At 38.6% G+C, this 27,783-nt stretch overlaps 1 protein-coding gene across 9 annotated transcripts in view; it reads left to right on the forward strand.

The window, feature by feature from the left end:
- Nucleotides 1–27,783, forward strand: part of AIG1 (androgen-induced 1) — a 189,386-nt gene that overhangs the window by 44,199 nt on the left and 117,404 nt on the right. For 7 of the 9 annotated variants that reach the window (XM_006755381.2, XM_015558508.1, XM_006755380.2 and 4 more), the window contains exon 3: nucleotides 21,677–21,778. The exons of 1 other annotated variant lie outside the window; for it this stretch is intronic. In XM_006755381.2, coding sequence (XP_006755444.1) covers nucleotides 21,677–21,778 — 102 coding nt within the window. Of the gene's footprint in view, nucleotides 1–21,676; nucleotides 21,779–25,386; nucleotides 25,851–27,783 lie in introns of those variants that run through there. One more of the 9 variants, XM_015558511.1, reaches the window with a different exon arrangement.

Consider the following 27,783-nt stretch of genomic DNA (forward strand, 5'->3'; position numbering starts at 1 on the left):
CCAGCTCTCTCCCCTGTCTGTGCTGTGACCTTAGTCCCCTACCCCTTCTCTCTTTCTCCCCAAAGCTCTCACCTGCTCAGTGAGTCCTTGAAGCCCACTGTAGTTTTACCTTTATCACTTAACATTTCCTCTTGTTGAAATGTCACCCCTTCCTGGAGCAATGCCATGAGGGATCCCTTGAAAAGGCGTCATCTTCATCCCTCCTGTGGCTCCTGGCCTGGATGAGGTGCCAACCTGAAGGTTTCTTACCTGAGAATGATGGGAATAGTACTAACACCCAGGACCTTCGGGACATGCAGTTATTTGTGTAGGAATCTGTAGTGAAAGAATGCTTATCACATGAGCAAATATAACATTGGCAATTAGACACATTTTACCACATTGGGTTGACACAGTCAAAATCCTAGAGGGTAAAACACCCGAGCACTGTCCCCAAGAGCCTTGGGAATGGAGCTGCCTATGGAGGAAGGTGCAGAGTGGCTGAGAACCAGCCTGTGGCCTCCAGGCCTCTGGGCTCTGATTGCCAGGTGACTGCCAGCCTCTCCGTGTGCCTTCCCTGCCGCTTTCTGCTGGCGTCCCTGCCCAACGCCTTTTGTTTCGCAGCCAGAAGTTGCGGGGAAAGCAATGTTATTTTTGCTTCCTGGTGCCGTGCAGAAGGGCAGCCGGCATAAACAGAGGGCATACTGGCAGCTGAATTTATCACCTCTGCTCACAGTTTCCTGAAGAGACCTCTCAACCCCAAGCTCCCCCTGGCGCTTCCATTATCTGTCTCTCCCCTCAGCTGCAACTATGGCAGCAAGAAAGACACGGATAGGTTATCTAGGATTTGTATTTTCTACATTAATGCTTCCTCCAATAACGAGGTTAATTGAGAGTTGACAGTAATTGCTTTATGCGGGCACAAAGCACTCAGTATGATTGTGTGACCCATGGACCTAATGCATCTACTGCCTGGCCCCTCTCTATCTCAAGGATGTATAAAAATAATGAAATGTTCCAATCAAAGATGATTGGAGGAAAGTTTGTTTCAGCATGACCTTGAGGAAATCAGGCAGGGTGGCTTAGTGAAGGTTGCCTGTGTCATCCTGCTCTGAGTAGATTCCCATAAATGCTAAGCCGGCCTGGTTAGTAACGCTAATGGCCGGAAACCACCTACGCTCCCAAAGCCTCGCCACTCACTTTGCAGGCATAACCCATGGGAGGCTCTTCTTACCACGTGCAGTTTATTTCTGAACCCTGTCACCCTTTTAAAAGAGCATTACAAACAATTCTATGACATTATGTGGTCTGGAAGCACTGAAGCTTATTAGGAGCAATCAAACTAAGAATGTCTTTTGTCTCCTATGAGTTTGTTGACTTTTCTGCTGGCAGATACTCTTCTAGTTAAGAAAATAGGCTAAGGTTTCAATCAAAAACAAAACAAAAAAAAAGATGAAGAAAGAGAGGAAGAGCAGCAAAAAAAGTATGATGAATATAAAATTGCCTCTCTTAAAGATCCTACATGTGTCTCCAATTGCAAATCCAAAGAAGCCCTTTCGATGACAAAGAACAGTTGTATGTTTTCCATTAATTCAAATCTATGAATCCCATTCAGTTGCAGCTGCTCAGTTTGCGTAATACACGGAATCCAATCTCATCACCTCCCCAGTACACCTTTGTCCCTGGTGCTATTTGGTTGCTCTAGACCAGATGCTGGCTGTTGCTAAACTAACCTTGATCCTCTCATGGTGAAGATGGGAGGATGCCCCTCCCTTAACAAAGAGGAAGGGGGTCCAGAGTGGTCCTGGAAGTTTGAATATGTTCTAACCTGCGAGAGCATCTAATGCATAAGGAACAAACCAGCACGTACCAGGATGAACTTTTTAGAAATATGGTCTTTCTAAACCATTTCTGGTGTTACAATCATGTTCTTCTAAAGACGTAGTGAATCCTTTATATGTACTGATCTATTCTACAATCCTTTAAAACTTATTTTTATTCTTGTGATGGAAACTGTATGTATGGTACCCGCTTCCTTAGGAAACATGAAAAATAGAATTTGAAACCTCAAATGAAAACGCAAAGAAAATGTATCTAGGAATTATCTTTTTAAAAATATTTCTTGATTGGATCGTTTATCTTCCTTTTGTTCCTATGAGTTCTCTGTAAATTTGGAGATTAAACCCTTATCTGAAATATCATTCGCAAATATGTTCTCCCATGCAGTGGGCTTTCTTGCTTTGTTGATGATCTCTTTGCTGTGCAGAAGCTTTTTATTTTGATGTAGTCCCATTTGTTTATTTTCTCCTTAGTCTCCATTGCCCTAGGAGCTGTGTTGGTAAAGATATTGCTACAACATATGTCTGTTATTTTGCTGCCTATGGAGTCTTGTAGGATTTTTATGGTTTCTAATCTTAATTTAAGTCCTTTATCCATTTTGAGTTTGTATTTTGTATGGTATAAGTTTGTGATCTAGTTTCTTTTTTATTTTGCATGTATCTGACCAAATTTCCAAGCACCATTTATCAAAGAGACTGTCTTGACTCCATTGTATGATCTTGCCTCCTTTGTCAAATAATAATTGAGCATAGTGGTTTGGGTCGATTTCTGGGTTCTCTAGTCTATTCCATTGGTCTATATGTCTGTTCTTGTGCCAGTACCAGGCAGTTTTGAGAACAGTGGCTTTGTAATACAGCTTGATATCTGGTATTGAGATCCCTCCTACTTTGTTCTATTCATTATTGGTATAAAAAGGCCATAGATTTCTGGGTGTTAATTTTGTATCCTGCTACATTGCCGAATTCATTTATTAGGTCTAGTAGTTTTTTGATGGAGTCTTTGGGGTTTTCTATGTATAGTATCATGTCATCTGCGAATAAGGACAGTTTTACTTCTTCATTTTCAATTTGGATGCCTTTTATTTCTTCTTCTTGTCTGATTGCTATGGCTAGCACTTCCAGTACTATACCGAACAGGAGTGGTGAAAGTGGGCATCCCTGTCTTGTTCCCATTCTTAGGGGAAATGAGTTTGGTTTTTGCCCATTGAGTATGATGTTAGCTGTAGGTTTTATCATTATACCCCTACAATGTAAAAGACATTAGTTTTATTTCTGATTTTAAAAGAGTTTTATTTAAATGGAAAGCAAACATATTAAAATATTATTAATTTTAATGTCTGTCAACATAACACACAGGAAAGGGAATTTGATTCTATTTGAGATTATAAATAAAAGCAAATGCCTTTCCTCCTGTTTTGCTATTGAGGGTGACATTTTAAAAAAAATACATTGTTTACTTTATTCTGAAAATTCTGGATTTAATTTAAAAGTACACTTCATAGACCTGGCTGGTGTGTTCAGTGGTTAGTGTGCCAGCCTATTCACAGAAGGGTCATGGGTTCGATTCCAGGTCAAGAGCACTTACCTGGGGAGGCAACCAATCAATATGACTCTCTCACATCAATGTCTATCTCTCTCTCTCTCGGTCTCTATCTTTCTCCCCCTAACTCCCTACCTCCTTTCCACTCTCTCTAAGGATCAATGGAAAATATATCCTTAGGTGAGGATTAACAAACAAACAAAAATACGCTTAATATCCGCTGAGCCTCTTTATTATATTTTCACACAGGTGCCTATAATAATTTTTTTTTTCATTTTCTTTAAGCCTTCACTGATGTTTTCAGTTTCTTCACGTGCCCTTTTTTCTTTCTATTCACCTTTGATGTTAAAAATACAATATCTGCTAAGTTGTATTTTATGGCAAACCCAGTTCATTTAGAGTTGAGCCAACAATATGCTTTCCTCTGCACTGAAATGAGTGTGAGAGTTGCCTAAGAGGAAGGTTTACAGATGAGGATTCATTCAGGATCTATAGGCAGACAGATGTACCTGATAGGGAACCAGGTTACTTCTCAGCCATCTTATATATTTTTCTCTCCTAAGTGAAAACCAAAGATTGCCTGCCTAGGTGACCTGCTTAGTTTGTACATGCTATCTCAGAGTAGTCAGCTTTCCCAGTGCTTGCAAGACAAATTTCTTCAGCACAAAACATAATCTCCCTTCAACAAAATTTTATTATAGGTGCCCATTATTAATCACACTACAGTGAAAACCTCACATTTATATCCAGAACAGTCTAAGGAGAGAAGTCTATGAGGTAGCAAGTACTGCATGCTAGGAGCCAAAATAGTAGTGACTAGGATTGATCTTGTCCTTCTAGAGTCTCACAGTCCAGAGAAGGTGACTTTATAAGCTTTGTCAACCAGTAAATTAAAAGAGGGCCTGATGACCATAATAATACCTGTTAAGGTATAGAGGAGCCCACAAGAGAAAGGGATTCATTTTAGTGAGTGGGAGGTCCTGGAAGACATCCCAGAAATGATGATATTTGAGCTCTGTTTTGAAGCATGAATAAAAACTTATTGGAGATGTAAGTTAATGGTGCTTTTGCCTATAAATAACAGTCTCCCCAGATAGCCACCTGGTTCACTTTTTCATTTCTTTCAAGTCTCTGCTCAAATGATTAGCCCTTAGAAAAGCCTCCATGAGCAACCTATAGAAATTATCCTCCATTATCCTCTATCCCCTTGCCTTGCTTTATACTCTCCACAATATTGTCATTCCCTGGCACATGACATGCCAATCTTTTGTTTCTATAGTGGATGTCTCCCCTGACTTGGTACATTGCCTGTGAAGCCAGGGAGGTTGTATATTTGATATGCCGCTGCAGCGCAAGCATCAGGAGCAATGTCTAAATAATTCAGTATTTGCTGAGTGAATATCCAATCAACCGTGACTCAAGCAATAAAGATATTTAATATCTCACAAAACAAGAAGCCTGTAAGCAGGTAGTTTCAGAGTGATATTGCTCAGTATTATCACTTGAGACTTAGTCATTTTCCACTTTTCTATCTCCATAGTGTTGGCTTTTTGTCCTTACACTTGCCACCTACAGTCTCAGGAGGGTTGATAAATACCAAACTTCACATCCTTCACGACCATGTTAAAGGCAGGAAGAAGAAGCTCTCCCCCAGTGTTTGTCTCTTCATCAGGCAAATGAATCTTTCCTAGAATCCTTGCCAGCAGACTCTCCCATGGGTCTCCTGGTGAGAACTGTTACTTGGCTAGAATAAGCAGCAGGGGACGCTGAGGAAGCAAGTGGAAGCAGAAGGGGACGAGGTTACCACAGGGGCTTAAACGAATTATGATTCATCCTTTTGGGTTGGCACATTGGTCCCCAGACAAAACCAGGGGTGTCAAGAAATTTGTTTCAAGTAACAAATTTTGAGAATAACAATGAAATATAAAGTAAGTTAAAACTAATAGGGTTTTAAGTAACATAGTTTATCTATGTTGATATGAAAAAATAGATATAGTAAAACTATGAGACTAATATGGATATGTTCTTCTATTCTAACCATAAAAGACAGTTTCCCACTTACTCTCTGCCAATACCATTTTTGTGCATTTTACCAGTATTATCATGAATAACTATCTAATTCTGACATTTAAAGAAGTTCTTCTCTAAGGAAGTCAGATATGTTACACAATTGACCAAATGGTTTATTTCAAGTTTATGAACATATGAAATTTATCAGAGGTGGCCTTGCTTTTAGACCACCAACTCAGATATGCAGACAACCGGGTTCAATGAGTAAAATCTTCCTTTCATAGTTCCCTGGAAATTGTAGAGAATTATCTTGCCCTGTGTATCATTTTACAGAGTTCCCATTCTCTCTGGGCAAAAGGCCACAAAAGAATCTCAGAAAATGAAGATAGCTGCCTTCCATATTTATATCTGTAAATGAAATACTATGAAATATGTGGTCAAGAAAAGCTAGAATTGATCTTCAGTGACATAAATAATGTGAGGCCTACTATAAAATAGACATGTGATTCCTATTCTCAAAAATATGACCCCCAAATCAGGATCTTTTGTGTTCTTTTATTTGGGGCACCAGGAACAAGATGCATTATTAGTTGTTGGTTAAAAAATAGAAAAGAAAAAATAAATACTATTCACTTTTCTTCTTCCTTCTCTGCCTATCTATCTCCCTCCTTACCTCTCTCTGTCTCTCTATGTAGCTATCTCTGTCTCTCTCTTATCTCCCCTACCCCCACCTTCTACTCCTTCTTTGTAAAAAAAAAAAAAAAAAAAAAAAAAGAAGAAGAAGAAGAAAAGAAAGGAAACAATGATTTGGTGTGTAGGTGTCCTGAAATTACTGCATTTCCTGTGGGTGTTTTGAGGTAACTCTTACCTGTTTAGCTGGATCAAAGTGTCCTGTGTTATATCAGCCAATATCAAAAGGAACATTTCCCTCAAGGAAGGAACTAGTGGACTCCCCACCTACACAACATATATCAACCGTTAGCTGTGCCTGTGCAATTGCCATGCTGACGATTTGTTTATTTTATCACAAAGAGCCAGTCCAGGATAGGCCTTTCATTCATCATGCCTTTTCATATAGGAGAAGAGTTGAGGCATAATTCTGACTCTGGGAGATGTGTCCAGAGACAAGACACCCGTGGGAAGGTGAAGGACAAGGAGGGGAGATGGGAGGCAGTGAGGGGAAGGAGCATGCGCAGCCATACTTCACAAGCAGCCCTGCCAGCCCAGCACAACTTTCCAAAAAGTTTCCCTTCAAGATGTCCTTTTAGCCCAGCCGGCATGGCTCAGTGGTTGAGCACCGACATATGAACCAGCAGGCCATGGTTCAATTCCTCTCCATAGCAATTGAGAGGCAGTGAGGTGGCCATTTGTGGGTGTCCTAGTGTCCTGAGACAGTATTCAATTGTCATAGCCTAATCCAGACACCAAAAATCCAGATCCTCCATTTTTTCAGTCTATTTCGAGGTAATTCTTCTCTCAGTAAATGAATTCATGCTAACTAAAGTTGAACTCAGAAAGATAGTTCTAGCAACTTATAATGACAAAAAGATCATCAGGAAGGTTGGAGTCTGCGTAAGCTCTCCTTAGAGGCAAACAACTTTGAGGAAGACAAAGAGTAGCCAAGAGATTTCTGGAAGAACTAGAAATCAAGGCAGTAATTGGATGATATTTGTGTTAAATCATCAAATTACTATAGTTTGATGCCTCCTTTTGCAACCTAGGGATTGACTTGCTGAGTAAACCAGAATGCTGCCTTGGGTGGCCAGGGCACCCTGTTCTCTGGACAAAGCTGAGGGCACATTCTGCTCTTCTATGCCCGTAAGCTACTGCCCACTGTGACCATCACTTTTCTCCTGTTGACATATCCTTCTTGCAGGCTTTGATTCATTCGATCAGGCTTCTGCTTCCACTATTACAGTAGTACTCTGGTCAAGCTGTTCCAATTCTACATCCAAGGCACTGAATGTAGGAAGTCATTGACACAGAGCCACCTATGATCAGGAGCTTCTACAACAGATGCTCTACTTAGTTACTTAAATTTTATTAGACTCGATTCAATGAGGTTTTTCCTAATTTTATTCTCAGATGGCAACTTTAAATTCAAGTTGCAATTAGCTGGATGTCTCTCCTATGTGCTTATAGCTGCCCTGTGGATACTCATTTTAATATAATCCTAATAACTAGACTATAGTCCCATTTTATTAAGAAAAGAGAGAGACAGCAAGAGTTTGATTATTCAGTGATTTTATGATGACAAAAGTCCAAATAGTTTTCTAAAAGGAAACTTCTACCGATGCTAATGGATTGTCAGTGGTTCTGTAACATAATAAATATAGTCTTGTGTGATTGACTATGGATATGCTTAATTATTTTATTTGTTGTCATGAGAATGCTAAGGTGACCACCTTGAGGTGTGATCTCACCTGTGTGAGGCTGAAAGAAACACAGTGTAGTCAAAGGCATGAGCTGTGGAGACAGACAGACCTGGGTTCCAATTTTGGATCTACCAGTTCCTAATGAATCCACCACTTCATTTTATAAGCTCTCAAAATCCTGGTTTCGTAATGTAAAGAGAGGGCTCACAAAAACTGACGTATCTGAGTTATGTTGAAGGGCAGTGAAAGACAGAGAGTATATAAAACAGTATCTGGCACATGACAAGCAGTCAAAAAATGTGAGCTTCCTTCAGTTTGCCCTAAAAATGGCCTCACGTCACAGAGAATAGCGTGTTGGATGACAGCATCGATTGGTGCGGTGTGATGCTGGCCCGCTGCAAACACTCACTCTAAAGGTTACAGGATGCGGGTTCTGACATTCCACAGGTACGCGTGGTCACGCCATCCCGAGTCCCAGAAGGAGTTCTTATATTTTCAGATTTCCAAATGTATAGGATTTGTATTCATTCTATCACTGATTTCAAACTTGATTGCATTTTGTTCAGAGTCTATGATCAGTCAGATACTGATACTCTGAAATTTCTTTGAAACTTGCCTTTTTTGGCCTAAATGGTGACCAGTTTTCATGTGCACAGTGTGTGCTTTAAAAGAACATGCGTTTCAGACCACTACACCTGAAAGCACATATCAGGCACAAGCCCACACGGTGGTTGTCTTATGGTTCTGATGACTATCTTATGGTCATGAATATTCAGGATAATTTTTTCCTCTCAATACAGAGCTCAAGTTCCAGAAGGTTGTTTCCTCACTGTCCTCAACTCTGCCCATGGTCGTTTCTCATTCACCCTTACTCTGAAGGCAGGACCCTCTGGGGACTAGCTTTATGTGCACTCTATCTCCTGTCTCCTGAATCCCACAGAGCTTCATAAGACAAGCACAGGGTCACTGTGGTGTGACGGATACCCCTGAAGGGAAGCAGGCCCCTGTGCTTACCTCCTGGGATTCTCACTCTCACTTTATTTTGACATTTTGTCACATAGTGGTTTATTTTAAAAGATGATTTATTTTTCCTGGATATATTCTGAAACAGCAAAACAAGGTCATATAGTATGATATTCTATACATCTAAGAAGAGGATATATATACATACACACACACACATAGGAACTTATAGACATATATGTGTAGGTGTATACATTTTTTCCTTGTATTTTCAAAAGGAAACACTAATAAGAGAAAAGAGCCGAGCAGGTATGGCTCAGTGGTTGAGTGTCAATCCATGAACCAAGAGGTTGCTGGTTTGATTCCAGGTCAGGGCACATGCCCAGATTGCTCAATCCTTGGTAGGGGTGTGCAAGAGGCAACCAAACAATGATGTTTCTTTTCCATCCATGTTAAATCTCCCTTCCTCTTTCTCTAAAAATCAATAAAAACATATATTTAAAAAGGATAAAAGAACAATTCCCCCATGAGCTGGTATTTTCAGGAAACACTCATGTCCTCAAAATGATATGAGACTAAGATAGGAGCCTAGTAACTAAAATTTGAGTAAGGAAGGGAACATGGCTCCAAGGTATAAGACAAGATCCAAATATCAGTTAAGACCAGCAAATATTCTAGGTCAGTACTGCTTCTCTATCCTGTGGACATGAATTTTCCAGAGGGATGATGTACCTGGCTAAATAATCCTTGCAAGGATGTTTGAAATTCCACTAATGTACTTATTACAGCAAAGACAAGAATGATTCCCCTAACTTGCTCTGCGTTCCATGCTTTTCCTATGGCTTTTGTATGTCATGTTCAATCCAGGGTACCAGACTGATGATTTTTCTCCATATATGACCTTCCTTCTTTTTCTTTCGGTTTTTCTAGAATGATTAACCAAGCATTTTACTCACTACATGTTCATTGAATCCCTGCTATGTGCAGGCCTTTCTAGAGGACCCAGAAATGAAATAGTCTTTGGTGTTTAATTTTTCATTCATTCAATTATTGGTTCTTTCAGAAGTATGTTCATGCAAATTATAGTTATAGACATTAAAAGCGATGGCTCTGGGGTCCCACTGTCTGGCCTTACATTCTGGTTGGCCATTTATTCACTTTTAACTTTGGAAAAGTTATTAAAATTCTCTAAATATAAGGATTTTTATCTATAAAAATGGAAAGATAGTAGTAATAGCTGCCTCAAGGTAGTTGTGATTTTCAGATAAGATCTTGCTTGTGAAACCTCTGACCCATACATAGTGGAGATATAATGCAGTCTTCCTAAAGCACTGGGAAAGATAACAAATATATGATGTTCTCAAAATGACAAAGTACAGTGATGGAGAACAGAGTCCAGATTGCCAGGGATGAGGTTGCGGGGAGGATGTAACTCTAAAGGGAAAGCATTAGGGAGTTTCTTTGTGGTGATGGAAGCTTTCTGAATCCTGAACATGGTAGTGGTTACACAAACATATATATGCAGTAAAATTCCATAGCACAACACACCCTGCAGAAAAGGAGTGCATGTAAAAACTAGTGAAATCTGAATAGGGCTATAGCTTAGTTAAGAGTATTTTACCAACGTCAGTTTTCTGATTTTAAAAATCTATCATGCTTGCATAAGATGTTGTCATGGGACAAGCCGGATGAAGGATGCACAGGAACTCTGTATTTTTTCAAGTTCTTGTGAGTCTTCAATTATTTCAAAATAAAGAGTTCAGAAATGTATATATTCTAATATGCAAATAGACCGAATGGCAAAACAACCAAAACTAAACAACTGGTCACTATGACATGTGCTGACCACCATGGGGTGTGCGAGAAACATGGCGAGCATCGGCTGCAGCAGGATGGTGGAGCAGGTGAACAGGAGTGCCAGACCCAAGCGGGGCGCTGTTAGCTGCCATCAGGGCAAGCCTCTAGTGCAGTGGTTCTCAACCTTCCTAGTGCCGTGACCCTTTAATACAGTTCCTCATGTTGTGGTGACCCCCAATTTCATTGTTACAAATTGAACATAATTAAAGCATAGTGATTAGTCACAAGCTGCCAGCTCCAGAGCCGCCACTCACACCCGCTGTCAGCGCCCGGCTCTGGTCCTGATCGCTCAGTGTCATCAGTGGGTGCGAGCAGCGGCTGCTGACCCCAATTGCCCCTGAGGGCTTCTCCACCTCCCCCTGCTCCTGTGGGGCAATTGGGGCTGGAGCCACCACTCGCACCCGCTGATGGTGCCAGCCCCAATTGCTCCAGCAGCCGGAGCAGGGCTGCCAGCAGACAGGGGACCAGGGGTCTGTGGTGGGAGGGGCTGGGGGGGCACAAAGGATAGGCCAAGACCCGCCCCTGTGCCCACGGCCCACAGTTCCTTTCAAGGTACACAAATTTGTGTACTGGGCCCCTAGTAAAAATATAAAGCACCAAGAGAGATGTGACAATGCAATGGCAAGGAAATAGACTGGTTCTTGTTCTCATGGAGTTTGCATTCCACTGGGAAGAGAACCAAGTATTTGCACAGACAATTATTTAATCAAAAGTATGTTCAGTAGTATAAAGAATAAGCATAGTGTGCTATGACAGCACATGCCAGGAAAAGGGGCAACTCAGGGCAGGCTTCTTAGAGGTTCTGAGATTTCTTATCCCATCTCCATGCTAAGGATGAGCTGGGAGGTGTGGTGAGAGGCATTCCAGGCAAAGAGAGCAGCATGCGAGGGGTCCTTGCAGATAGAAGGAGCCTTCTGCCAGCTTAGAGGGGCCAGCAAGTTAAAGGGCATAGAAGAGCCAGAGTTAAATGGGCTAGTGTTATAAGCAGAAGGCCGCATGGGGGGCAGGGAAAAAGTAACTACTTCTGACTAGGAATTGGAGGGATAGGATTGCACAACAAAAGTAACACTTGATAGAGCTTGGATATTGAGGAAAAAAGTAATGAATTTCAAGCTGTAGTTATAAAAAGCCCAGAGGAATGGATACTTGGAAATGTGTGGTAAGTTTGGGAAACTACACGGAGTCTGGGGATTGGGTTCCTGGAAGAAGCTGGAAAAAAACAGAATTTGGGGCCAGATCACAAGGGGACTTTTTCCCCCCCCATTCATTTTTATTTTAATTTATTTCAATTAACATGATATCATTGTATATTTTAATTTATTTTAATTAACATGATATCATTGTATATTTTATTTTTCAGATTGGCTGTCTTATTTTATTTTATTCAATTTATTGGGGTGATATTGGTTAATAAAATTATATAGATTTCAGGTGTACAGTGCTATAATCCATCATCTGTATATTGTATTGTGTGTTCACTACCCAAAGTCAATCTTCCTCCATCATTATTTATCCCCCCTTTACCCTTTTCTACCTCCCCTATCTCCTTTCCCTCTGGTAATTACCACACTGTTGTCTACGTCTGGGTTTTTCCCCCCCGTAATCCCTTCACCTTTTTCACCCCGCCCCCCCAACTCCCCTCCCCTCTGACAACTGTTAGTCTGTTCTCTGTATCTATGAGTATGTTTATATTTTGTTTGTTTATTTTGTTCATTAGATTCCACACATAAGTGAAATCATATGGTACTTGTCTTTCTCTAACTGGCATATTTCACTTAGCACAATCCATGCTGTCTCAAAAGATAAGATTCCCTTCTTTTTTAAAGCCAAGTAGTATTCCATTGTGTAAATCTACCACAGCTCTTTTAACCACTCATCTACTGATGGGCTGCTTCCAAATCTATCTTGGCTATTGTAAATAACACTGCAATAGGGGTGCATATATTTCTTCAAATTGATGTTTCTGGATTCTTCAGATATATTCCCAGAAGTGGAATTGCTGGGTCATAAGACAGCTCTATTTTTAATTTTTTGAGGAAACTCCATTCTGTTCTCCACACTGGCTGTATCAATGTGCATTCCCACCAACAGTGCACAAATTAATAATAGATGAGATATTCCCTTTTCTCCACATCCTTGCCAACACTTACTGTTTGTGGATTTATTGATGATAGCCATTCTGACAGGTGTCAGGTGATAGCTCATTATGGTTTTAATTTGAATTTCTCTGATGATTAGTGACATTGAACTCCTTTTCATGTGTCTATTGGCCATCTGTATGTCCTCTTTGGAGAGGTGTCTATTCAGGTCTTTTTTGCCATTTAAAAAAAATTTTTTTAGTGTTGAGTTGTATAATTTATTTATAAATTATGAATATTAACCCCTTATCAGATGTATCATCACAAAATATGTTCTCCCACTCAGTGAGTTGTCTTTACAATTTGTTGATGGTTTCATTTGCTGTACAAAAACTTTTTTTATTTTATTCTGCAAGTGAAGGGGAGAGGTGGCATTGAAAGTTTTAAACCGTGAAGTTCTTAAAAGTTTCAATAAGGTAATTCTGAGGCCAAGAAAAAACATAGGTAGAATTAAAACAACAAAACTGAAGCCAGTGGCTATCTCAATAGTCAAGGACAGGGACAGTATGGCGTGGAACTTTGTGAAAGTCAGCTCAACGTGCAATGGTCGCCTCAGATCCAGGAGGTTCACTTCTAGTAATTTTTTCCTCTGAGGCATTCATATCATACAAAAAAACCCTTCACATAACATACCATTTCAGGATTATTGGAAATTGCAATAATTGGAGTGACTATACATATCTATTAGTGAGTGCTTAAGTAAATTATGGCACATGATCATATAGTGGAGTACCATGAAACACCTAAGAAAAAATGGGGTATGTCCTTAAAATATTTTTAAATTAAATTACTGCTCTAATTTTGTAAAATAATGTATGGAATGCATTTTACATGAATGGAACAATATCTTAAATGATACACTTGTCCTTTTGACAATGACTATCTTTACAGGGTGATACTGCAAAGAATATTTACTCTTTATACATTTCTTTATGGTAGTTTACTTACCACAAATATTCTCATGTTTAGCAATATCTGTTGTGTTTTTACATGAATGCCATTATCTTGATTGGGTGCCACTTGAACAGGCTCTAAGATGGAGAGTCAATGCAGAAAGAGGGGTTCTTGGGAGATACACCTGTTAGGAAGTGAGGAAGACAGCTCTGGGTAAGGAGAGAAGATGACCCACAGTGCCAGTTGTAACTGAGGCATCCTGGGAACCCTAGAGCTGGAATGACCCTTCCGAGTTGCCCTAAGTTGAGGCAAAGGTGTTTGGTCTTTGTATCCTTACATCAGTCAATGATTGGGTTTGGACTGGTCTTGGAGAAGAAGCATGACCTTAGGCAAGGCAGTTCCCTAGGCTGAGGGAAATTACCAGTGAAGGATGAAGCTGACCGTGGCCAACCACCAATATTCCCAGTGGTTGAGGAATGGATATATGGGTCCTGAAGAGGGGATCTGGGAGAAGCACTTCAGTATCCACTACAGTTATTTGATATATGTATAAAATGTATTCTCTGACCTTGCTAAATTACCACAGCTTAGTTTTCATGATACAAAGATAAGGAGGGAAACAATGATCTCAATGTAGAACAAAATTCAATAAAATGAAGCCTTTTTTATTAAAACAATTTTCGCGATTAGGAATAGAAAGTAATTTATTTAACTTGATGAAGGGTACTGTCTCTAGCCTATCTTTTCCCTGAAGGAGCAGCCTCACTGTGGGCCCCTCAGGTTCAGTGCCTGCGGCACCAACTTGCAAGACCCAAGGCTTTAGTCGTCCATCTCCTTGCCCACAATGCATAGAGTGCTCTGATAATGGTACTGGCGTTTATGTCCAGAGCAACCCCAGTTTCTGGCCTTGCTACTGTTCTGATTTTTTCCCTGTCCTTTTTTTTTTGTACTGTGTGCGTGCGTGTGTGTGTGTGTGTGTGTGTGTGTGTGTGTGTGTGTGGTGTGTATTTTGGCTCCTAGTGATTTCCCTTCCTTTCTAGTGTGCTCAGAATACATTTGAAAGTATATTTGCCATGATTTATTTAGCACCCAGTGTTTCTCAGCGGGCAGGTTTCTCAGTGTATCTGGTCTGCTGTACTGCAGAAAGCTAAACCCCAGCTGTTTTTACCAAAGATAGTTTTCCCTTTCATTGTTGATAAGGTGACTTTCAGTTTCATGTAGTTTTAGTTTTTATATTTTATTCATTTTTAAAATCTGTTCATTCACTTTCAGTGTCTTCTTTTGCTTTATCTTCTCTTCTTTGTCTCAGTTTTTCTACTTTGACCTCTATTCATTAACAGATAATTATTTGATCATAAATTATCTTTATCCTGACATAATTTTTCTGGTTTGTATTGTTCAGTTGCCTTTTTGAGTGGTCATATTCCACTATCTCTCTCTTTTGTGTGTATGTGTGTGTGGTATCTGTGAATACATTCCATGTTATCCTTTTACTTATGATTGCTCATCCTTAAATTGGTCTGTTTGTCTTGAGCCAGCTCTTTGAGAAAGGCTAGGATGGGAAACAGGGTAAGGAACCGAGCTAGGGCAGTTTGAATTCTGAGTCATTTTCCTCCACCACTACCCTCCCCTAGACAATGGCCTCTTTCTGGACTCCATCATTTCTCTTCCCTTGACTCATTTTCATCGTAACCCTTTTGTACGGTGACAGGTGAGCTCAAGGCTGAGCATTCACGCTGGTTACCATAGATCCTTTCTTGCTTGCCTTAACCAATCCACATCCTGCTTCTTGAAGGGATGACACATTTAACACTATCACTTATGACACCTGAAGCCAAGCAGTGCTCAGAACATTTCCCCGGTGCTCTCATGCATCTCAGACCCCCTGTTCCCGGCAAGGGTCATTTCCTGTCCCTTAGAGTGTGCCACTGGAACGATCTCTCTGTTCTTCTTGCTCAACCAGAGAGCCCTTGTATCTTGTTTCTTATATCAGAGTCTTCCTCTGCCCTGGTTCAATTTTCCAATAATGGCAGACTTTTTTAAAAGAGTGATGTTTGGATTATGGGTGCTTCTTACTTCCATTGGTTTCATTTCTGTTTCTCATTATCCTTATTCTTGGTTGATTTCTTGAAAGAGAGCCTTTAGTCTTCCATCTTGGCCTAGAAGTCCAAAGAAGGATTATTGTAAGATGATGGAAGACTTAAACAAGTGAAGGAGGAGCTAACTTATAGAAGATCAGAGAAGGGGTGGGCTAGAACAATAACCTTAGAAAGAAGGGCATATCTTCCTCATTGACAGGACAACAACAATGTAGGGAGAACATAAAAGATATATTTGAGGTCAATAGGAAGAAAATTGAAGGTGTAAAAGAGTGCTTGTTCCTATGGAAGATGTGGGGTCTGACACAGATGAGAAACAGCATTACACCTTTATTCATTTTTTTCCAGCACATTTTTATCATAAATATATTCTATGCCCAGCAGTGGGGAAATAGCAATGAAGAAGACAGACAAATTATTATTCTCTGAGACTTCACTTTTTCATAAAAGAGCCAGGCAATGAACAATTGGACAACAACAAGAGCCTAATTTTTAAAAATCGGGGTCTGTGATAGAAAATAATGAAGCAGAGGAGTCACTAGCAAGGCTTCCATGAAGAGGTGATGCTTAAGCTAGACCTGAAGGAACAGAGAATCCAGCCATGTGAAAACGGGGGGAGAGCATTCCTGGCATAAAGACTAGAAAATGCTATGGTCCTGAGGCAGGAAAGAGCTTAATGAGTTATAAGAACAAATTGCCAGTTGGAGCTTATCGAGCAAGAATGAATATGGTAGAAGCTTAGGTTGTAAAGGTAAGCACCAAATCACATGGGCAGTTACAGGAGTTGGGTTTTTATTCCCACATTACTTATTCATTCAGGAGAGATAATTAAGGACCTAAATGTATATAAATATGGATAAATGATAAATTCTACCAAAAAGATGATAGTTGAAAAAGGCATAACATCAACATGTGCTTTAGAAACTCTCTAAATCAGTGGTTCTCAACCTGTGGGCTGTGACCCTTTCACAGGGGTCGCCTAAGACCACCAGAAAACACATATATAATTACATATTGTTTTTGTGATTAATCACTATGCTTTAATTATGTTCAATTGGTAACAATGAAATTGGGGGTCACCACAACATGAGGAACTGTATTAAAGGGTCGTGGCGTTAGGAAGGTTGAGAACCACTGCAAAAAAATGGAGATATGGGTTTTAAGATAATCTGAGCAGAATGCACAGCATAAGGAGTATAACGTTACTCACATCCTCATAATTGCAAGTAGAGGAATTCCGTGTCACACTTCTAGGAATGAGCACTAGAAATCAGTTGTACTCTGGAACAAAATATACTACAATACTTGTATCAGAAGGCCCTAGGCTTCACTATTCATTCTGAATTTGAGGGTATGGCTGAGGGAAGTCAGCCAGGAGGAGACCACTTTCTGAGTCAGGATCTCCTAGATTTTGAAAGTGAGTAAATAGGGGTCATGATAAAATGAGACATTCACCCTGCATGGGGCCACCTGAAACAGCCAGCTAGCATCCAGAACACAACTTATTCTCATGCTTTGTGTGTTTGGAAGGAGAAATCACAACTGAGGACTTGTCTAAATATTACTGCTCAGCAACAGTATGATCATGGAAAGAGTTGATGGGAAAGAAAACATGAATAGGAAATTTGGAAGCAAAGTAGAGCCCACTTGTAATCAGTATTTGGTAAAGTCTTGAGTACTAGTAAATTTGTTTTAAAGGGGAAAGTAATTCCATAGGATCATGTCATGTTGAAGCTATAGACTTTAAAGATATATTCATTTACTTTTCCCTACCTTTTTTCTCCTTCCTTCCCTCCTTCAACAGTGGATGTCTGAGAGCATGTTAAATGGCCTTTACAGATCAATCTATAGATAAGTAGCTTTTCCTTTTAGCCTCCTTTGTGGCACTATTCTCTGCAGCATCCTTGGCATTCTAATGTTTTACTAAATTCCAAAGAGTTCCTCACTGGTCAATAAAGCTTCTTCTTAGAGAGCAGGCTAATGTTCACCAGCTTCAGCTTCTATTAGACTCCATATGAGAGACTCCTTACAGAATGTGACAAAGGGTGAATCCAGTTTTCCTTAGGTTTTAACTTAATTAGGGTACTCCTAAGGCTGAGGAAGAACCACACTCAAAGGGCCAAAGAGCCACATGTGGCTCGCGAGCCACAGTTTGCCGACCACGGCTAGCCTGTCCAAGAGCACCTATTTTTGTTTCCTATCTGTGCCCTGGTAGTAAAGCTCAAACTTATTTTGGGTTTGCTGATGACCATACTTCCAAGAGGATATCAGTGCAGGGAAGCCAAGAAGCTACCATCTGTACTGTGTTTATATCTCAAGAATTATTTGAAGGTTGATTACTCAGCTGTGCCTCTTGACCTTCTAGTGTTACACTAAGAAAGGTGACTAACTTTCTTTTTGTCACTTCACTTTTAATAACTCATGTAATTCCTTCAACATATGTGAGAGGTCATGGAATTGACTAGATTGCGCTATTAAGTATTGAGCCCACAATGCTTTACATGTGGTAGACACACTGAAAGATCATTCATGGTGAACAGAAAGTGGCTCTCATCTGTGGTAAATGATTAACAACCAGTTATGGGGGGGGGAGGGAATACCTGCTCTGTAGTATTTGCTGATTTCCATAGTGGAATATTAAGAACAACTTTATAAATTCAAAAACTTAGATGAAATGGAGACATTCCACAAAGTGTAACTCAAGAAAAAAAAAGAAAACCTAGAAACTCTATATCTATTAAAGAACTTGAATTCACAATTAAATCCCACCAGAAAGTCCAGATATCTGCACTAGAAAAACATATCAAATAGATAAGGAAGAAATGATACCAATCTTGCATAAAGTTCTTTAGAAAATAGAGAACACTTTCCAAATTATCTTTTAAGGCCAGCATTATCCTGTTACCAAAATTAGAAAAAGACAGCATGAGAAAAGAAAACTAACTGTAGATCAATAAAGGTGGAAAACAAATCCTAACAAAATATCAGCAAGTTGAATCCAGTATTATATCTAAAAATTATAATACATAATTACCAAGAATTAAAAGTTGCTTTAACATTAAAAATCAATAAATGTAATTTATCATATTAATGTTTTACTAAATTCCAAAGAGTTTAGTAAACTACATGATAGGAGAAAAACTACATGATTACCTTAAAATACACAGCAAAGCTATCTGAAAACAAACCAGCACTCATTCATTTCATACATAAATTAACAATAGATGAGATATTACTCAACTTGATAAAAGGCATATAAGAAAAACCTGCAGCTAAGATCAAATTTAAATGTTGAAAGACTTAACACTTTCCCTAAGATAAGGAAGGAGACAGGCATGCTCACTCTTAATCACATCTAATGAACATTTTGCCGAAGGTCGTAGGTTGTGCAATAAGAAAAGAAAAAGCAATAAAAGGCATACAACTTATAAAGAAGAAAAACTGTCTTTATTTGCAGATCATGCACATATAAAAGTCTAAAACACTTTATAAAATTCTCAAACTACTAAGTGAATTGAACAAATGTCAACACACAAAAATCATTTATATTCTTATACTGGCAACAAAGAATATAAAAGAAATTTAATACTATCTATAGTAGCATAAAAATCAAATGCTTAGTGGTAGACTTAACAAAATATGTGCAAGATCTATATATACGGAAGACTACAAACATTGAGAAATTAAAGATCTAAATAAATGGCGATATAATATGTTCATGGGCTAAAGACTTACTATTGTTAAGATGTCATTTCTTCCCAAGTTGAATATATTGATTCAATAGTGATAATCAGAACTCTAGCAGGATATTTTTATAGAAATTACTATGCTGAGATTCTAAAACTTAATAGGAAATGCAAAGGACTTAAAATAGCCAAAGCAATTTTGGAAAGAACAGAGAGAGAGAGAGAGTTTGAAGCAGAATCCTAAAATGACCCCAAGATTCCACTCCCCCTCCTATTTCTGCTGAGAGGCCAGTATAATTCCTTCTCGAGTATGGGAGGGGCCTGTGAATATGATGGGATTTCACTTTCATGATTAGGTTTCATTATATGGCAAAGGTAAGAGAATTTCCACCTGTGGCTCCATCTCAGATTGAAATGGCGTAGTGCCTGTGTGGACCCCAATGTAAATCTTTTGTTCTCACTCTACAGAAACAAATGCCTCAGGTCAAGGGATACATTTCACAGTCAACTCCTGCGGTCAGACCTAGGACAGAGGCCCACACAGGCCCTGAGGCATACTTGTGTCTCTGGGAATTCCAAGGTCATGGTTTCCTGGGATGTAGACTAGAAGAGGAGGGGTGCAGGTTCCATCTAGACAAGCCACTCAGCCCTGGTATCGCCTCACTCCATGGTAAGGAAAGAGGCTCAAGGTGGCTAGAGTAGGGCCTTCCAAAGCAGGACATTTCAAACTCTTATGTGCATATGAATGACCCCAGGCTCTTATTGAAATGCAGGATCAAAACACATCAGGATGGGAGTGGTATTCTGCACATCTAAGAAGCCCTTAGGTGCTGCTGATCCATGGACCCCACTTTGTTAGCAAGGCTGTAGCTTGTAGGTCTGCGGGCAGGTAACACTGATAGCTATTATATTTGAAGTCTGTAGTGGGATGAATAAACTAAAATTGTGGATAATTAAAAAATTATGTATTATACTTGTAACCATCCTAATGATAAGAACAGGCTTTTTTTCTTTTTTCATCTTGTACACTTACCAGTGAGTGAAAATAGTTCACCCAAAAGCAGGTAAATAACTGGGAACCCACTCATATTAAAATTATGTGTATAATCTACATTTGTATATTGCAGTTATCATTCAGTATGTTTTATGAAAGAATAAATGTTCATAATATCCTAGATTTTAAGGATCATTGTTTTTCAGGCAAGTCAATCCATGTAGTAATTGAGATACTTGGAATATAAATTTGGAACCCATCTGATTACTAGCCTTGAGCTATAACCACCAGGGGTTTTATAAAAATTGGCATTAAAATATTTATTATTTTTATTAATAAAATGCAGGGACATGGATGACATAAGAAATGAGATGTAAATTGTTTCTGTTGAATATTCATGAGGCATTTTATCATTCTCTAGTATTTATTGGTTGAGATATAACTCTACAGAGACTTTGATCGATCCTCCCTCTGGGATCAAATGCTACATTTACTATGTACAAAAGCATCCACTTTTTCTTTTAAATTCTATGCTGAAGGTTAAGACCTTGGGCCATTCTTTTCTTTATTGTACCTGAACTTATTCTCCCATCATTAGTTTGAAGAAAAATGATAATAAATTGAGTACTCTACTCTCTTTTGATGATGGGTCAAAATCCACCTCTGGAACCCAGATAAACTTACAAGAGAATTAGGAATCTTCCTTTGCCCTCCATACGCTCTACTTCTCAGAGCAGCCAAAGCCCCTGCATAGGGTACATACTAGTAAATTAATACATTTGCTCGCAATGTGACTTTGGGACATTTTATAGCAGCGATTCTAATGCAGTTAGTGGTGAACTAGAAATTTGAGAATGCGAAGATTAATTTAAACCACATGATGAGTTCAAGGAAAAGGGACATCCACTACAGATTCTTGAATGTGTGCTAACTCTGTACTGTGGGGAATGGGATCCAAAACCACCAGTGAACTTTTAAACCCTCTTGAGAGGAATCAAACCAACCCAATTAGCCCTGGGAGGGAGCTATTGCAGACAACAGACAGACCATTTCTCTCCCCCTCAAAGAGATCCCTCTGCCTGAGAAAACACAATTGAGAGATCAGGGAAGGAGGAGGGCCTCCAACCATTACCACTAATGGCCTGAAGTTAGAACTGTCTTTCTGGTCATTAGCTGGTTTACTGATTTGTCTTTCATTATAGATTACAAAAACTGTTGGGTTCTTTGAACAATAGATAATTAACAAATTGTATGTTGTGGATAATTGGTGAATTTGAAATAAAGGATTTCTTTTCCCTTCCAGTTTGTTGTAGTGGTGTTCTGGATCATTTATGCCTATGACAGAGAGATGATTTACCCGAAGTTGCTTGATAATTTTATCCCAGGGTGGCTGAACCACGGAATGGTGAGTCAACTAAAACAAATGATAACTTTCATTTTTTTTAATCTATTAAGTGCTAACTTAGGCTTTCCATAGACTCTCTAAATAACTGTGAAATGTTGGAAGGTTATAACCAAAGAAGAACACTGAGTGTAAATAAAATAATGTCTTCCCATGAAATTGAGTCACTACTAAAGCTGTGCATAAAGGAATCCACAGTTTATAAGAGGCACAAGTGTGTTAGATAATACAACTAGCTTATTCAGGGATGCATTTGCACCATTGAAAGGCTCATCCACTCATGGAGCCTGAGAATCAATTCCCACCTGCACAACTACTGACACTCTGCTCCTCCTCCACTCACATCAGTGGGATTGTTCTGGAAGTAACTGCTTATTGTACTGGAGAATTTCTCCTGGAGGAGCAGCAGGGCTATTCTGTTTCCTGGGAGATGGGCATTGGAGGTGTCCTTAGGTGTGGCTGCCTTGTCAGGGTCTGCCCATCCCAGGATATTGGCCTGCGGCTGCTAGGGCTTTTCCTTCTCCTTGGTCTAATTCTTTCTGATGCTTTAGCCATTGTGTTACCTTTCCAAGTTTCAAATCAAATACTTTGGATGGCTTGCACATTACTTTACAAGATTTGAAGAGATATTATCTCCAAAAAAATATTCCCTTTCTGCTTCTGGAATTGAGCACTATTTTGTTAGTAACTAAGAAGCCTGCAATTTTTTTTTGGTTACAGTAATTTTTAGACCGTCACTGGGTGCTCCTGGAGAAAAGGGCAACCCATTACAGAAATTATAGGGGAGAAAAGAGCTACATATAGTGTCTTAGGTCCAAAATAACAGTTTGCTCCCTGCCCCAATTCTGGTATGTTTTAAGAAAAGTGGTGTGTACTAACAAATAAATAGTATTATGCCGAATGGCTTTGATCAATCCTTTTGTAAGCCTCTTTGTCAAAAGTGGCTCGTCTCAGAGAACTAGAAGTTTATTTGAGCCCAATAGAGCCACACTGTTGAAGGATTAACATGGCACCTCTAGTCTAATTCCCAAGAAATCAACTCGGTCTTACTGCTTCACTTTAGCCATCTAAGGGACCTGACTTGGTTACTCGGCCCCTCTTTAACTTCCTACTTCTCTTGATTGTGAAAGCTCTTTCATGACTACATGTCTTTGCATCCTCTGCCCCATATGCTCTTCCCATTCTTTGCTGGGAAACTACTGCTCATCCTGCTAGTTTAGATAACATCTCTAAGAAGTCTTGCCTCACTCTCCCAAGTCAAGTTAGCTCTTCTGTCATCGGTGCTTGCACAGTACCTTCATATCTCTACTTCCCACTTCTGTTTCCCCCACACAAATGCTACACTCCCAGGGCAAGCAGCAGCTTTCAATCCCCAAGCACTCTGCCCAGCTCCTGGCTTATTATAGAATCAATACATATTTGTTAGATTGATGAATGAATTCAGTATTGCCAGTTTCTATAATTCTGTGCCAGTCAATACTAATAGCTATTATTTTTGAGAACTTACTCTATGCCAGGCATTCTATAGTGATTATATCATTTAATTTTCACACGAGTACTATGAGTGAGGAAGTATTATCCTTTTACAGATGAAGACATTCAGCTCAGAAAGTTTCTAATACTGGAAGGGCCTTAGCTGAGAACAATTGGTGTATCATGTGCTTAGAAGTATAGTCCTTGACTATTTGGATCCCTCAGTTGAACAATATTATCTTTGGGCCTGAGAACGAATCACCACCTTTGCAGATCTTGGCACTATTTAATGTTTCCAACGAACGGTTTATTGAGCATGTAGGCAGCCATTAGAACTTCAGTTTGAGTCTCTTTATTTTCCCTTGATTCACTTGGATGGGTTAAAATTCTCACTCTTGGAGGCACACACTACATAGAAATGCAAGGAGGATTCAGTGCCACAAATATTTAGGAAAAGGATAAGATACATTTATTAGCATTTCAAATCCTCAGATAATATGAGCTCAATAGACTCTTTTACAATGAATTTTGTGTCTTAGTAGAGAAAAATGACCCTTTCTTTGCTTTTTTTCATGTTTCAATTCATGTTTCTAAAGATACAAACAACCAAGTTGAATATGATAGCTGAGGGATATTTTGTAATATTAAATGATTTACATTACTCTAAATTTGTATATATGACAATTTAAATACAATATGGCTAAAATATGATGCTATTTTAAATTGACAATTAAAATATGAACATTAAATGCTAGAATCATGAATAATTACATTTTTATAAAATGTGTAATAAGATTTATGAAATTTCAAAAAATTAAGTAAATACTTTTAGCTTTTTAAAATTTTATTTAAAAGTTTTATAAGTAATTATAATTTGTACTTGTTTTTAATCTTAATAGACATCTTGAATATTTAATTTAAAAAATAGAAAAATAATTCAATTAAAAATTTACATTTATTTTTAATTTCACATTTTGCTGAAAACATTTAAATTGTGTACACTGATTATAATTACATTGCATGTTTAATTAATGTTAGATTTAGCTTAGGGTAAAACTATCAGTAGAGCTCAGATTTTGTGAAAATTTCCATTATAACAATAAATTTCATGAATTTATTGAATTGAAGACAAGAAAATAAAATTTTAAAATATTTATACTTATATTAAATATTTTATGTTCATATTTGTCATTTATTTTGATTTACCTTTATTTTATTACTCATCTAATCATATGTTTCCTATTTTGTTGTATGAAAATATATCTAACAAGGTAGGATTATAAAACATATTTTTCAATACTTTACTAGCTTAATTTGTAACTTCTAGATATTTCTGCAAATGGTTTATGGCCCCCGAGGCCTATTTGCTCTTGCCTGTTTAGATATTTGTACCTACAGGAATTCCTAGGAAGAATGCAGCCTGTACTTACTATGTGTAGGTTACATTCATTGTTTGCAGAGGCTCAACATAACTTCTAGGGATCGGAGCCCTGAACCACAGAACTCAGATGCAGTTTATAAGCCCATCATGTCACCATTTCAGAAGATTTTATTAAGTCACTCTTAAATTTACCGCATTTAAACTTCCCAGCACAAAATTAGTCAGAAACAAACATAAGGGGAAACTCACAGAATCTGAAATTCACAGGGTTTTCATTTTGATATGCACTAAAGTTGCCAGAAGTTAGATATGATTATAACAAAAGGCAGGTATTCTATCACTTCCTCCCCACTCTCTGCCTCTTTCTTCTCAGCGAGTAATCCTAGCTTTGCAGAAGAGAAGAGGAAATGGGTGACTAGATGAGTTAGAAAACTAATACACCCTCGGTGTGTAACCACTAAATTATCTCCAGACTCCATGAAAATAGCACCAAAAAGAAGGAATTTTAACTTATTACAATTAAAATATAAGCATATGAATATAGCAAATTTAAATGGAGTCAGTTCAGTATGCAAAATAAAAAAACCATCCATCCTGGAAGCCCTAATTATCTTTGTATTCCCAGCAATTCAAAGAAACATGCTGTCCACAAGGCATTCACTTAGTGTTGACGATAAAGATGTTTGTGCATTTGCTTTTGAAACTTGGAAGAATGTCAGGTTTACATTTATATCCTTCTACACCTTTCTATCCTCAGTCCACTGATGACCAGACAAAAGAAAAACAGAGATGATATCAGCAAATAAATCAGTTTCTTAGTTGTAATGAGAATGGTCATGGACAATTGTGTGAAGGTTCTGCAGGGCTGCAATGTGGGGCTGGCGGGGAGGGTCTGCACTCCCCACCCCACCCCCCAGGTATTTATTAAATACCTATGCTGTGCAAAGCACCCTGCTATGTTCTGGGTGGTTACAGGATGAGAAAAACACTTGCAGTTTTAGAGGATGGAAATGGCACGTGTGAAGTAGAGGAAGGCAAGTAGGAAAACAGAATATCCCAACAGGCTGCATTCACTCTGACAAGGAGAAGCAGTAATTTTTGTTCTGGCTTGTTGCAAAAATAGAACCCTGAACCTTTCTCTTCTGCTGATTATAGTTTTACAGCATTGCCCATGGAGTAAACATACATTAAAAGCAATAAATAAATAAATATTTAAACTCTGGTATGATTGCAGACTCTCACTAATGCTGTAACAGGAAAAAAACAACAACGAGACAGTGTCTCTGCTTTCTGAAGACCTAATTAATGTTTATGAAGTGCTTTGAGATTGCCAAGCACTGTGGAAGGTTAGGATATTATTATTATTACCACAGATCTTTCAGCAGACATGACCTAGATATTCTTATAATCACAGCAGGAGTTGTTCATTCCCCATATAATTTATAAGGAGAGGGAAAAAAAGCACCCCACCTCTCTTCATGCTTGATTTGTCATTTGTTCTTGTTATACGTAACTGATCCTCAAGAGAACGTTGGTTTAGGCAACTATTTATTCTGTTCAGTATTATTTTGACATTTGATAATTACTAAAGTTTTTGTACATCTGTCTTTCCCAGAAGAAAAGACATTAAATGCTGCTTGTATGATCATTGGTTTTGCAGGAACTTGGCTTTGACATTATTCTTTTGGTAAACTTCCAGTTCAGGGATACGCAGATTATACATTTTCAGTATCATAGAGCTTGTACCACTCTGGTATTTTACAAAAGAAGCTGTTGGTTGAGAGAGGACCATTGTAAACATTCCGAATGAAAAAACTGACCTTTCTCAGTTTTCCCAATATATTCTAAAGTAGCTAGAAGATATCTGGAAATTTTTAAAAATAAAAGTTCAGATTGGAACAGAGGTCAGAAATTTCTTGGGAACCTCTTTCTAAGACTCCCAGTGGACCTCCCAAAGAAAACAAATAAGACCCCAAGAGCCAGGATAAAGGAGAGTTAATGTCCACAGTGAGGTAGACACTGTCAGCAATGATGCATACTGTTCTTGGGTGTAAGGTTTTGTGTTTTTTTCATATTTAATTTTACCGATCATAGCTTCTTCCATTGCAAAATTTTACTTGTGGTCATTAGTTCTACCAAGTCCAATTCTACTGTCAGATTTTGCTGATCTAAATTTTGACATGAAGTTTTGATTATTCTATTAAAGTCAGTAATTGGCTTTAAGGTATTTAATTTTAACTGTTGCCATTTTTACTGTTTATTTATTTCTAACAAAAATATTGTATATTGAAGAAAATGTATTTTATAAACTGATGTTTGAGAAAACTTTGAACAGTTTATGAGGTAGAGAGACCAAGAGAGTTTTCCAGATTCACACATAAAATGCTTAGAAGTTGCATCTTCATCCTAGCAAGTCAAAAGCTGAAGAGACTGAAAAATCAACATCTCTTCTTGCACCCTTAAGACGGGGAGGACACAGGGAAAACTCAAAGATTGGAAAGACAGGCATGTGTAAAGAATAATAATGTACTGGAGCAGATATTCATGAGTGAGAGTTAAAAAATTCCAGGGGAATCTAGTCTTAGGGATCCCCAGATATTGTGAGATTTACCTCCAGGAGCTCGACTGGGTCCCCATAGTAAATATCTGAGAAAAATCTGCTTCCAGCACTGGCAGGGGAAAAGCAATCATTTTAAATACACTGGAGCATCCTGTTTTTAACAAGGTCTGCCCTCAGGTGAAGCTAACCACTGCCCAAGTTGCTGTGCTAGAGGATATATCAATAGAGTCCTTGGAAAACTAAAAAGTAAAGAGAACAAACACTGAAAAAAAAATAGACCAGAATATGCAAGGACTGTTGCCCAACTACAAAAAAAGTGTAATACATGCATGATGAGATTACCAGGAGGAGAAGAAAAAGGAAGGAACCAAAAAAATAAGACTGAGAATTTCCCCCCGATTGTCAGACAGCAAACCACAGAGTCAGGAAGCTCAGGAAACACCAAGTCAGATAAATACCAAAAAACCTACACCTAGACATATTGTTTTTAAATACAGGAAATAAAAGATAAAGAAAAACACCTGAAAGATCCAAGAGAAATCCAGAGAATTGGTGAGAGAAATAAGACCTAGAGAGAGGCTAAGATGAAGAAAG

Source organism: Myotis davidii, unplaced genomic scaffold (genome assembly GCF_000327345.1).
Source record: "Myotis davidii unplaced genomic scaffold, ASM32734v1 scaffold292, whole genome shotgun sequence".
Lineage (NCBI taxonomy): Eukaryota > Metazoa > Chordata > Mammalia > Chiroptera > Vespertilionidae > Myotis > Myotis davidii.